We start from the raw sequence: 12,719 nt of genomic DNA on the forward strand, positions 1-12,719 counted from the left end.
GATCGGGTCACGGCTGAGATCAAAAAGTTGATTAAAAGACAAGCACATTGAAAAGTTAGAAAAGTGTACAACGGATCATTTCATTGCACCCATAGTCCTAACAGCAAAGAAAGATGGGTCCTATAAAACTCGCACTGAATGCTAAACCTATGAATGCCCAAATCTGGCAAAACAAATATCAAATGCCTAATATGCATGAATTGATCGACTCGGCGGCTCAAATTATAACTAAAGACACACCTGGGGAGGTGTGGTTTACTTCTCTTGACCTTAAATACGCTTTCAGTCAATTACCTTTATCGGAACTAACCAGTAGTCATTGTAACTTTAGTATTTTGTGCGGAGAGGCAACTGGCACATATCGATTCAAGACTGGTTTCTACGGACTGACGGACATGCCTACGGAATTTCAGAAAGCGATGGACTGTACGTTACAAGGATTAGAGGGTGTCATATGTTACCTTGATGATATACTGGTTGTCACTAAAGGAAGAGTTGAAGACCATAATGTACTAGTTGAAAGAGTCATGAGTCGATTGGATGAAGAAGGATGGGCGTTGAAACTTAGTAAATGTGAGTTTTCAGTTAATAAACTAGTCTGGTTAGGGTACGAAATCGATGAAAACGGTTACGCCCCGAAATTCTCAAAAATAGAGGCAATCAAATCCCTGTTGCCACCCAAAACTCTTAAACAGTTAAGATCGTTTATGGGTACACTCAATCATCTCCAACGCTTCATACCGGATTTGCACAAATACACAGTCGCATTTAGAGCTTCGCTAAAAGCGGAGAATAAGAAATCCTTTCTGTGGGGGGAAGAGCAAACTATTGCGTTTCAAAAGATCTTAAACCTCATCGCAAACATCCCTAACTTGTTTCACTACGATGCTTCGAAAGCTTCACGTCTTAAATGCGATGCCAGTCATAGCGGGCTGGGGGCCTGTTTGGAACAAGAAGTCGAGCCAAATGTTTGGGCCCCGATTGCGTTTGCTTCTAGGTTTCTAAACTCCGCGGAAATCAAGTATAGTACCAATGAGTTAGAGCTTCTGGCTATTGTATGGTCGTGCGAGCATTTCCGTACCTATTTACTTGGTACACGATTTGTTATTCTGACCGATCATAAGGCCATCATTTCCGCCCTCAATGAAACGTATGGTAAAAAATCTTATCAGTCACGACTCTCTCGCTGGGCGGACCGCCTCATTCCGTTCGATTATCACATTGAACATATACCCGGTTCTTCTCTAGGCATCGTCGACTATTTGTCTAGATACCCGACTTTTGAAGCACCGTTGCCATCGTCGCATGACGAATTATTCGTCATTAAATCTATTCAAGCTTTTCATAATGCTTTAAATTCGATTAGTACTCGGTCTAAACCTCAAATAGTGCCGGTGGGCATATTTCACAGTATAACGAGTTCCGACCAATCAGATCGCTTGGTGAAATTGGAGGCAACATTAGCTACCTCTTAACTCATACAACAGACCAATCAACGTTCGATTCATCTGACCAATCATACTGTTTTAAACAGTTCAGTTCGTCGCCGCACGAGGGCCTCACAAACTGTACTCAATCTGTCAACCAATCCCAAAAGGATATGCAAATTAATCATCGTTACTTCTCGCCACTAGAGGGCGTCAGTTCATGCTCTCAGTCAACCAGCCAATCATATTCTCGTATGCAAAAACGTGAGCATTTAACATCGCCGCGAGAGGTCGACGTTTCATGCTCTGGTACTCTCGACCAATCACAGCACAGTATGCAAATGAGATACGCTAAACCAAAAGTTTTGGCTCAAACTCATTGTCCCCGACCTTACAACTTAGAAATCAGTTACGATATGGATACTTCAAATAATCTCTCTCAAAATACTACTCTTAACTCTACTCTAAATAACTCTACTAATACTGTTGACTTTGTAAATACTACGGTTGAACAAACAAATCTCCTTAATTTTGTCGAGAACTTTTCTACAAGTTCCCCTAACTTTCGCACCTCCAGTCAAATAAGACCTAAGATGTCTACAATTCGCCCTCTGGATCGCCCAAGCCGTATTGATCAAATACGTTCCCGGAACATTGCCCGACTGAGACATTCTCGAGAACGATTCGTGGTCACTAGAGGACAGACTACGCAAAAGGCCCTCACTCAGTTCCTGGATAAGTGTCGGAGGCAGCGGTTGACAAGGCGGGCCAGAAGAGGTAATGTACTTCGAATGGGGATTAATGCTATCAACAACCACAAACCGCTAGTTACTCAGGACAAGAAGAAGGTGGTCGGATTGCCAGGACTATTCGATGTGGATCTGCTGGGAGAACTGACAGGGGAAGACCCGTTCCTCGGACCGATGAGGACTGCAATAATTAATAAGGATGTACAATCCTTTAACAAACTGGGGACCTACATGGCCCAATTCTGGACAAAAGCGGCGGTAGTAAACAACTGTATACTGATAGACAACAAACTAGCCATTCCCGAACAGTTACGTAGTGCTATCCTGACCCGACTGCATCGATCGCAACCAGGCCAAGCAGCCATGATGGACGCATCGGAATATATTTGGTGGCCATTTCTTAACCGCCAAATTGTCAACGTTTGCGAAAAGTGCCCGGAGTGTACTCTTTTTGGTAAGAACATCAAAACTTCTGCGACCTATAACTCAGCTAAGCCGTTACCAACTTTGTCAGCCCCGAATCAAGAATTGCAACTTGATTTCGCGGGTCCGTTGGTAGATGATAAGAAGGGGAAAATCTACATTTTAGTCGCTATAGATCGTTTTTCTAAATTTCCCTCGGTGATGTTAACTAAATCAACCAGTGCGAAAAAAATAGTCAAATTTTTGCGATCATATATTCGTAATCATGGCATACCAGAAAGCATTAGGACGGATCACGGATCTGGTTTTCATTCTGACGTCGTTAAAGAATTTTGCAAAATGAGAGGTATTAAACACATCCTCACAGCGGTGGGGGATCATCGGAGTTGTGGGCTGGTGGAGAGATCGATCCAGACCATAAAACGGAAGTTAGGAACAGAAAATTTAGATCCTAATTTTACTAATCTGAAGTCAACTTTACAACAAATTATCGACGATATTCGAAAAACTAAGCATTCTACGTTAAAAGTATCTCCGTTTGAGTTACACTTTGGGAGGAAACCTAATACTGAGTTTTCATTAGCACGTGATAATGTTGTTCATTCCCCTACTTCAGCGCAAGGACTTGAAAGGAACCTCCTAACCCCGGAGCAACGGTCAAGCCAGGATTACAGCCGCGATAGGGCTAAAGTGGTACCCAGAGGATCCTCACACAGCCCAGAAATCCCACTTAAGTTCAAGCCACTCTTTGGCGTGGGTGAGCGTATTGCGGATAGTCAACCGTATAAAGCCCTGGAGAACCTTGCAAAAGCAGCTAACACCTGGAAGCAGTGGAAACGAAATGTGCCCCCACAGCAAGGCCAGAATCTTCTCCGTGAATTGGCGGCTCGTAATAGCGACCTTGCAAACTCGCTAAAGACGGGGATCACAAAGGGAACCCTACGCTTCTACGACAACGCCCGTGATACGTCAGCTCCAGCACTCTCGCATTCACAGAGATTGAACGTGTCGTCCTCTTCGAGGCCTAAAAGACTCTCAAAAACACGTAAATTAGAAAAATTAGTTTTACAAGATCCTCTAAGAGTCAAAATCTTTCGGAAAGTCCTTGATCGAAATTCGGGAAAGCCTCTGTTCAAATTAGCAAAAATCAAGATTACTCGTGTTACGGATCATACTTACATTACCGACAAAGGAAAAGTTTATCGGAAAAATCACATAAGCCTAAGACATAATTTTAATCTCCCTAAGATTTCAGCTACGCCTGGCACAGTGGGAGAACGTTTGCAACGACAAATTGCTCCTCGGCCTCAATCTCAACCAGCTACCACTTCAGCTACAAGGCAGTCAATTGAACCTTCGAAGGGTAAGGTGATTGACTTAACAGCAGAGTCGTCGAGCGAGGACTCATTGATCACTGGCCCCCAGCTCGATTTAGTGGAGGCACCGGTTTCAACGCCTCAAGGATTGGCTCCCGTGATCGCTGCTTCAACCACTCCGATTGTCGATCCTTCAACTCACCCTGGCTTAACATCCACTTCAGGGGCGGTAACACCACCCCAGGATCTGCAACAGACTTCAGACAAGGTCCCTCAGACTGCGACAGAAGATTCTGCGAATACTGGCAACACGGAGGTTGACAATCATACCTCTCAATCTTCAAACGAGTTTCGGTCATCTAATCGGTCTAAGAAACCAACGAGGTTTTACGGAGATCCTCTTCGCCATTCAGTTAAGAGTGTAACTGAATCGGACCCTGCGGAGTTTTCGTCACGACGACACAACGCTGATCAAACTGCTACGCCACTCGCCAGCCAAGTTACTACGCCATTCACCCCCATTGTTCGGAAAGTGCCGTTTCCTAGGACTAAGGAGCAAATTACTCCGTTTAAGAAAACGAGATCGGAAGAGCATGATAAACTTTAAAAACTTTGTAAACTCTGCCATACTAGTCTATTGACTAGGTTATCTCTTACCCATTCCGGTGCTTATTTTCTCTCATCTTCCTGCCTGATCCAAAATTTATACTAAGATAAATTTTTTTCTAGAGGGGGAAGTGTCATGAGGCGACCTTCGGTACCTCATTATATTCTATTTACTTATGTACTGTCTTATCTAACTATATCTTATTTATTTACTTATAGTGCAGTAAATTGATTCAAGGACAAATCTCACCAGCCAATTCGTTTGTCACTTGAGTTTTGGAAGCGGTCACTTGCGAGAGCCTTAAGTGTGAATTCAAGTCAGAAAACATTATACCTTTAAAACTATACATTCAATTCTGGATTCGATAATCATTTATTCGTTACTTTATTCTATCTATATATTTATCATATCTAATTCAATATCTGGATTTTATAACATCTTTTTCCCTACTCAAACTGAGGGAAATCTCAAGGAGAAAAAACGCCTGTGCACAAACTTTCATTCGCTCTTTTCAAGAGGAAAGAGTCGCTTTGGTCAATTTGGTCTAACTTTATATAATATATATGTTATTTACTACAACTGAAAAGAAGAAAAAAGTCTTTATACAAAAAAATGGCATTGTGGAACGGGTGATCTGGTGTTTTTAGTGATCGGGCCTCTAGTGGCTCAGATGCACTTCAGGGGCAACGAGACTCTATTCGGCGAGTGTGGCTGTCTCGTGTATGCATTCCTGTTCAACATCTACCTTGTCGGAACCCCACTCTTCATGCTTCTCAATGCTGCCGAGAGATACATTGCAGTCGTATATCCCCTCAGGTACAAAAACGACTTTTTTTTCTGTTTTACGGCCAAATTATCATGATGTTGATTGAACTTCTATTTTTATTGAAAACGATGGGATGTATTTTCGCTGATAATAATTTCAACCAATCAGATTCTAGCAAGATTCTTTTCATGATCAAACTTTCCAAATAGCAAAAAGAATAGTTTTTTGGGCCGTATAACAGAAAATAACACCAAATAACAACCAAAGGCTGGCAATTGAGTACACAAGCAATTGAGACTACAATTTCGATACCATGCATTAAAATTAGGGACAAAAAACTTTTGATCAATCTGCAGAAATTGAAACTAGTCAATTTTATTTGCTTAACTCTTAATCAGCATCGTACGATTGATCCCAAAAGCTAGATTAATGGCAAATGTAGAGTCACATGCATCAAAGTACAGTTTCCTTGCTTCTGTCAAAGCAGCATCCCAAATGGTCACTTTGGTGCCTGTTTACTCAATTTTTTCATCCCTAAGACAAGCACTGCAACCTTTGTTAGATATCGTTAAAGATATACGGATCTACTTAACAATCACCCTCCCTTTGGTATCTACTAAAAAAATGCCGCACCTATAAATAAAAGCAGTAAATTAGCACTTGAGCGTTGCATTTAAAATTCGATTTTTGCTGCAATCTGATAAGCCAAAATTCGACAACTTGATCTAATTAACAATTGCCCCCTTTCTTGAAAGGGGGTGGGGGAATTGTTAAGTAGATCCAGACATACTGCTAGCCAATGAGAACACATACCCTTTAACCCTGAGCTAATATCAGTCAGATCAACAGCAGTAATACATCGTTGTAGGCAAGAAAAAGCATAAAACTCTCGAAGTTTCAAAAACAAATTTAACGTCTAAAACTGTTTCAAGCAGCCTCAACTAGAGAAAATCTTGAATTTTTCTGATAGCTAATTTCGGTCTGGTACATTTCCTCTCCGTTGGAAAATCTTTGAACGAACTATTTTTAACTTATTACGCTTGCGATTGGCAAGCGTTATCAAACTAGAATTTAGACTTTTTTCGGGTTAAAAACTTGTTTAATAGAATCACTTGAATCAATCGTTTTTTTTTGTTCATAAAAAACTCAAATTACTAAGCGTCTTCGGCATACTTAGTCTGGAGATAACCACAACGCTTGGGATGCCATAAGTCCTGGGTTTGAAACTGATTGAACCTGTTTTTTTTTTCAAACGGGAAATAGACCAAATAGACTTATTATTGTCTGCTTATGTTTGTCGGCTTAGTTGCCATATTGTAGTTGTTTAAGTGTTCTGATAAACGTCTGTTGTTTGTAATTTTACTAAATTAGACTTCGCATATATATATATATATATATATATATATATATATATATATATATATGTATATTCGTTTAAAAGCTATATTCTGCCCACATGATTTCGGCCTACTTTTTATAATAAGTCGCGTAGTCAGTGCTGGCAGGTAGTCTTCGGCGTAGCGGTTCCTGAATTTCTGGCCTGTTTTCTGATTTTCTGAGCTTGTTTCCAAGTTTTCATTTGAATTAGAGTGCGAGGTAAAAACAAACCAGACGAAAAACTTGTTTATGGTCGCCCTAGTAGAATGTGGTTCGGCGTCAAGGCTTCAGTGTCGGTAGGATCTGAGGAGAAAGTTGTTAGTGGTCTCGAGTTGCTTACGGCTTCTACTTTGCAGGCAAAGGTAGAAAAATTCGTTATTCAGTTTCCTAGTTCCAATAACTTCAGAGAATGAGTTTGTGGAAGGCTTGATTAGACTTCCCCAAGAACCACCAAAATAAGGGGTACATGGGTTGAATTTCCGGGTGGTTCCAGTCAGTTGGCATTGCTGTTTGAAGTGGTCGTTTTTTTAAAACTCAGCGAGGCTCTGTTGCTTTCCTTTTTCAGTGCTAAAGTTAGAAGTAAAGTTGTTTCAAAATTGAAACTTGACTTTTTACTTGACTTTGTTCAGTTTTCAATTCATGCGCTAATGGCATGGACATATAGACGGAGTAGATGGATCAGTTTTTTTTGTTTAATCCAAAAGGTCTCACCAGCTTTATAACTAGGCTGTGAAACATCAAAGAAAACAATCAGCGCCTGCAAAATTGGCGGTGTGAGTATTATCGATGTCAAGCTTCAAAGCGCTGATTTTATATTCGTCAATTTTGAAGACACATGTTCTTTTTCCAACCCGACCTGACACGGCAGAACACAGATCGCCACATAGAGAATTAGCTTAAGCTGCTTTAAATGTTTTCAGCTTTTTGCTTCACCCACTCGTTGCAATAACACCGCTCGCAGTTGTCCTCATCGCGTTTGAAACTAGGCAATGCGTTCGAAATCAAATGCGGCCGAAATCAATTGTGGTGTTTTTTTTGGTCAGTCAAATTTCGGTTTTTTAACTGGGTAACTTTGACGAAACTATTTATACCATCTAAAAGATATTGCTTTCGTGATTCTGATTAAAAAATGTATATTTCACCTCTAATCTATATAATTAAAACTGTGGGGATCTAAAATTGGCTAATTCGGCCAATAATGGATAATTACGATAATTACGCAATATATTGCGCTCTTACAACATGCGTAAGCGGAGGTTTAATGCGTTCCAAAAAAAAAACTGATGCAATTCAATTGGTTTTTTATTAAGATACAAGACGCTAAGTACATCCCATTGTAGTTTCCATTTGCGTGTGGGGGTAATTGAGGAAATTGAAAAAAAAACTTTGTTTTTTTTTCCAGTTAATTAGACAGTTTTTCAATCTAAAATTTTTTAAAACGCAGTGGTGTTATAATCATGTACTTACTTTTTGTGAAGTTTTGCTAAAATTATATTCTTACTTTCTGAGAAGTCAACAAATGTTTGCTTTTTCCCCATTAACTTTCTGCAACTACTTGGTCGCAAACATTTCAAACGCAATTTTCTCAAATTAGGTCGAGATAAGATACAATTTGAAAAATTCAAAAAATTGCTTAAATTACACCAAAATTTTTGTTGTGCAACTTTTTTGGAATTCTAATTCAAAAGTTTACCCAAAAAATGGTTCAGTTTGGCTCTTTTAATTATTCAAAAGTTACGCTGAAACTACAAAATTAATTGATCAACCAGGTATATCAATAGAAGCCACTTACACAGCCCGACAAACATCTAGGAGGTTTAAAAAAGTCTTGCGTAAAACGTTTGAAGTTGTCTTAAAACAAATATGAAGGTTTCTATATAGTAAAAGTTACTTTTTTGGCTTTCAACTAAAATATATTCCCTTATACTAGTTTTTGGAAGTTTAACTTTTTAGAACAATTTTTGGGGCTGTTGACGAGGCTTTTTTTGATATAATTTTCTTTTCAATTAACTTGATAGTTTCAGCGTAATTCTTGATTCCTTATAAAAATCAACACTAACCGTTTTGGGGTAAAATTACGGTGAATATCAGTCACGGTGATAACTGTAATAACTACAATGAAATTCTACCCAATTTTTTTACTCCTCAATTTTTAAATCTTAGCCAAAGTTGAGACAAACGCGTTGGACTTTTCCTTGTTGCTTGATTTTTCCGAATCTTTTAAAACCGTACTGTAGCGAAAACGGCAAAAAAATCAAAAACACATGGTCCCTGATTAACTTGCGTCACTACCAAAAACACCTTTAAACAAATCGAGTGGTCGTTAACCAGTGCTCTCCCAAAAAACTAGTTTTTTTTTCAGTGCAATCGTTCTCATTGTATGTTTTAGAACACAACTCCTTGTCACCTTGTCTTTTTGCAACAAGTAATAGTTGTCACAGACAAATGTATTTTAGCTAGAAGCTTTTTTGGAGATTCACTTAAAAATTAACTAAAAAATATAAAATCACTTTGTTTTGAAGTTTTTATTAATGCATACACATGAGCTGGAAAAGCCTTACATTTCATTTCATATGGGTTGCTAAAATCGATACTTGAAAAAAATTATATTCAGTTTAACTATTGTTATTTTTTTCAGATCAAATTTGATCGTCATAACAAAATATTTAAGAGTATTCTCTGATATCATTTTACAATTACTAAACTCTTGAGTTCAATATTGAAATGTTTTTTCTTCATCTGAACCTGAAAAAAGTATCAGTTTGGTGTCAATATGACAATTTCAAAGCCGTTATTTACATGCGATCTTTCGGTGTCATTTGGACTATTTATCCACGAGGGAAAAAATCAACAGTTCATCTTTTTTTACCGACTAATGTTGAAACAGATAAACAATTCGGCACTTTCCTTATTCTGTCTTCTTTTTATACATGAGATGAACTGGACTGAAACTAAGCTTAGAGTAAACAAAACTGCTCGTATCAGGGCGAAGCCCTGAATGTTTCGACTGCCTGCCTACTAAGGTATATGGAGCGGTAATAACATGAAAAATTTAAATGTAATAAAATAAAATTCGATTTTAAAATATATATATATATATATTGAAAAATTTTGTAAAAACATCCACCCACACGCCATATTAAGTACAAAGTGATATTTTTTGCTCCTATGTTAACGATCAAATATTGCATATAAGCTTGCTTGAACATATTATACGTTATTTTTTTGCTGGAAGGAATTCATTAGCTTGCCTTAATTTAATCAGGGGTGATTGCGTGATAATTCGCCATGCATAAAAACCTTTGTTCTGTTTTCAGAATTGCATATAAAATTTTCAAATGCGCATAGTCTAGTCCACAACAAGGTCAAATTGAGGTTTAAACTTCCAGATTTTTTAGCATACAAGTTTCAGGTAAATTGATTTTAAACTTGAACTAAGGAAGTCAGTTTCTTCATTGAGGTATATAAAATGCTATTATTTACGTCTTGAGCCTTGTTTCAGAAACAAGTATTTCACCCATAATTTTTTGTAAAACAATGAGGATTTGAAAATTGCAAATGAATCGAATGAAAAATACAAAACTTTTTTTTTTGAAAGTTTCATCAATTTAAAAACCAATAAAATCACATACATTAAACGGTAGCCGTGGCATACAAGTTTCTATCCTGATACGCGCCGTATTTTTTGAACTGCTTTTCAACCATATTTGAAAAAAAATTTAATATTTCTACGTCAGATCAAAAACTGAAAAAAAAATCAATTTTTCTCTGGTAATTTTTTTTTTTCAGATTCATTCAAGATTTATTATCTGTCAGATAAGTTCTGGTTTGCAAACTCTTATAGCTGTATTTGCTGATTCTTTAATTATTGATAACTTAGAAAAAATGCTTTTTTTGTCCTCTATGAAAAGCAACGAAGATAAGAAATGGGAAGCAAAAATCAGTTGCGATGAAAAGTAATTATTTCCCGTCTGTGATGGCAGAGATATTGTCAATAATTTTTTTATTTTGCTGGAATTTTTACAACAATTGAATTAGCATCGTAAGTTTTATTCCTCTCCTTCGGACGTCACATTCTGAAAGTCCGCCTAAAAGTCAAACTTCTGAAATTCAACGGGTGGGCGTATACCCAGTTACAATCCCCCTGAGGATGGTTAAAAAGATCTCCAAATTTTCAAATGTCCTTGAAAATTTCTTCTTAATCGCTATTGAACTATTCTTTAAAAGGCGTATGTATTGTTAACAGAAACTGAACAGAGAAAACAGAGATCTTTTTTCGCCGTGGAATTTAGTGTTTGTGATGAGCATAGTGTAGAGTAAATGGAACGTATCTTAAGGGCTTGGAGCCAGTCGTCTCACTTTCCCCTCATCAGTATTCCAAGTGGGCCTTCGATTAGATATAAAGTCTAATTTGCATCTACTCAATGCGAAGTCAATTCATCACTTAGCGGCCACTTCGAATTATCTAGTTCATTATCTACCAACTGTATACGATGATACTGCTATTGATAGCATACTTTTTAAGATTGCATGTGATTACACATTTGCGATGATATGATGATAAATAATGTGATGATCATCTTTGGACGGAACAAACAATATTCTATCTGCCGATAGTGAACACTGAATATGAAACGGAATCTTCTCTAGCTTAGTCTTTTTGACGCTTTTTTTTTATCTGCAATCACAAATATTTTCAAAAATGAGTTCTAAAATGAGGGGAATTTTGTCTTCGGGTATGTTTTAGTTTTTTCAAAGTTTTTCTACACAAAAGCAGCTGAGATACTACAAACTATTATCAGAATGGAGGGAGCGATCCATCATAATCAAGTATTTTTAGTTCAAATTCGACGAGTATTTGAAAAACTTTTCAATTTCAAAGAAGTCTCAATACTAAGAAACTGCGATTATTAAAATAGTCATTCTTGATAACAAAAAGTTCATACCAAATGAATATTATCAGTTGCCTGCGCTCAACATTGAAAAAAAGTTCAAACTCGACGTTTTTTTTGTAAAATCATAAGAGTTTGATTTGAATACAGCTAGAAACTTTCGTTTAATACTTTATAATTTACTCAAATTATTGATATTTGGTAATAAGAATTCAGGTATGTATGCATTTTCTTATGAGTTCAATTCAAGCTCATTTTTTGAAAGGTAGGCAAATTGTTCTCTCAAATCACAAAAATTAATAAGTAACGAATAACGTGATGAAGTTCAAATTTCGAAAGTGGAATTAATTTCCAGAAGTCCCAGCGAAAACAAAACTTCACTTATTGAACCAGTTTTCTCAAATTGGTTGAGTTTATCAAAAAACTTTCAATCATGAGTTTGTCTTGAATTGAAAGAACTTCGGGGCTATTTGTTTTTTTTTTCTCTCAAATTCAAACTTAAATTTTTTTTTTAAAAAACAAGCAGTGTTTTTTGCTTCCTTGCGTTCATTGACTCTGTTGTCTACTTTTTTTAGTTGTGGATTATATGTTTGTGTTCTGTTTTTATAACCACTACTTAAAAATTTTCTCACATAAAAAACGTATAGAGAGCGTTTAGAAAACTTTCCAGAAGAGTTCAGAGACATGTAATGAAAGTTTGTTCACAAATATAAGTTTCCGCAGACTTGTAACAAAAAATTGTTTAATCTTAAATGGCTGAAGAGTTTCTGCTTTGAAACACTCAGTGACTGAAAATCATTACTTCTTTTTTAGTTAGACTAGGTTTAACACCTACTATAAAAAAACGAAAATTTACTTCTGGATTCACGACAACACTTACTTTTTTATGAGAAAAAAGTGTGTCTAGAATATATTATTAAACCAATCTTGTTTTTATTTTCATCTTAAAAACTCAATTTACAAATGTGCAACCAAAATTGAGATGTTTTTTTTTCAGTTTTGAACTTTTACTTCAAATTTTACTTCAAAAACTTTAAAGTCTTTGAAATTACTATTTGAAATTAAAACTTTTTGTTAATTTAAAAAAATTTTTTAGTCTCATACAAGTTTCAAAAAGAAAATTGCACAGCGAGCATTTTTTGCAAGTGTTTTAAATTAGGTT

The 12,719-nt window shown here is 36.8% G+C and overlaps 1 protein-coding gene across 4 annotated transcripts in view; it reads left to right on the forward strand.

Annotated features, from left to right (window-relative positions):
• LOC134846057 (trissin receptor-like) overlaps positions 1-12,719 on the forward strand; it is a 104,730-nt gene that overhangs the window by 30,335 nt on the left and 61,676 nt on the right. For all 4 annotated transcript variants that reach the window (XM_063863240.1, XM_063863237.1, XM_063863238.1 and 1 more), the window contains one exon: positions 5,170-5,338. In XM_063863240.1, the coding sequence (XP_063719310.1) occupies positions 5,170-5,338 (169 nt within the window). The remainder of the gene's footprint in view (positions 1-5,169; positions 5,339-12,719) is intronic.

Source organism: Symsagittifera roscoffensis, chromosome 5 (genome assembly GCF_963678635.1).
Source record: "Symsagittifera roscoffensis chromosome 5, txSymRosc1.1, whole genome shotgun sequence".
NCBI lineage: Eukaryota > Metazoa > Xenacoelomorpha > Acoela > Convolutidae > Symsagittifera > Symsagittifera roscoffensis.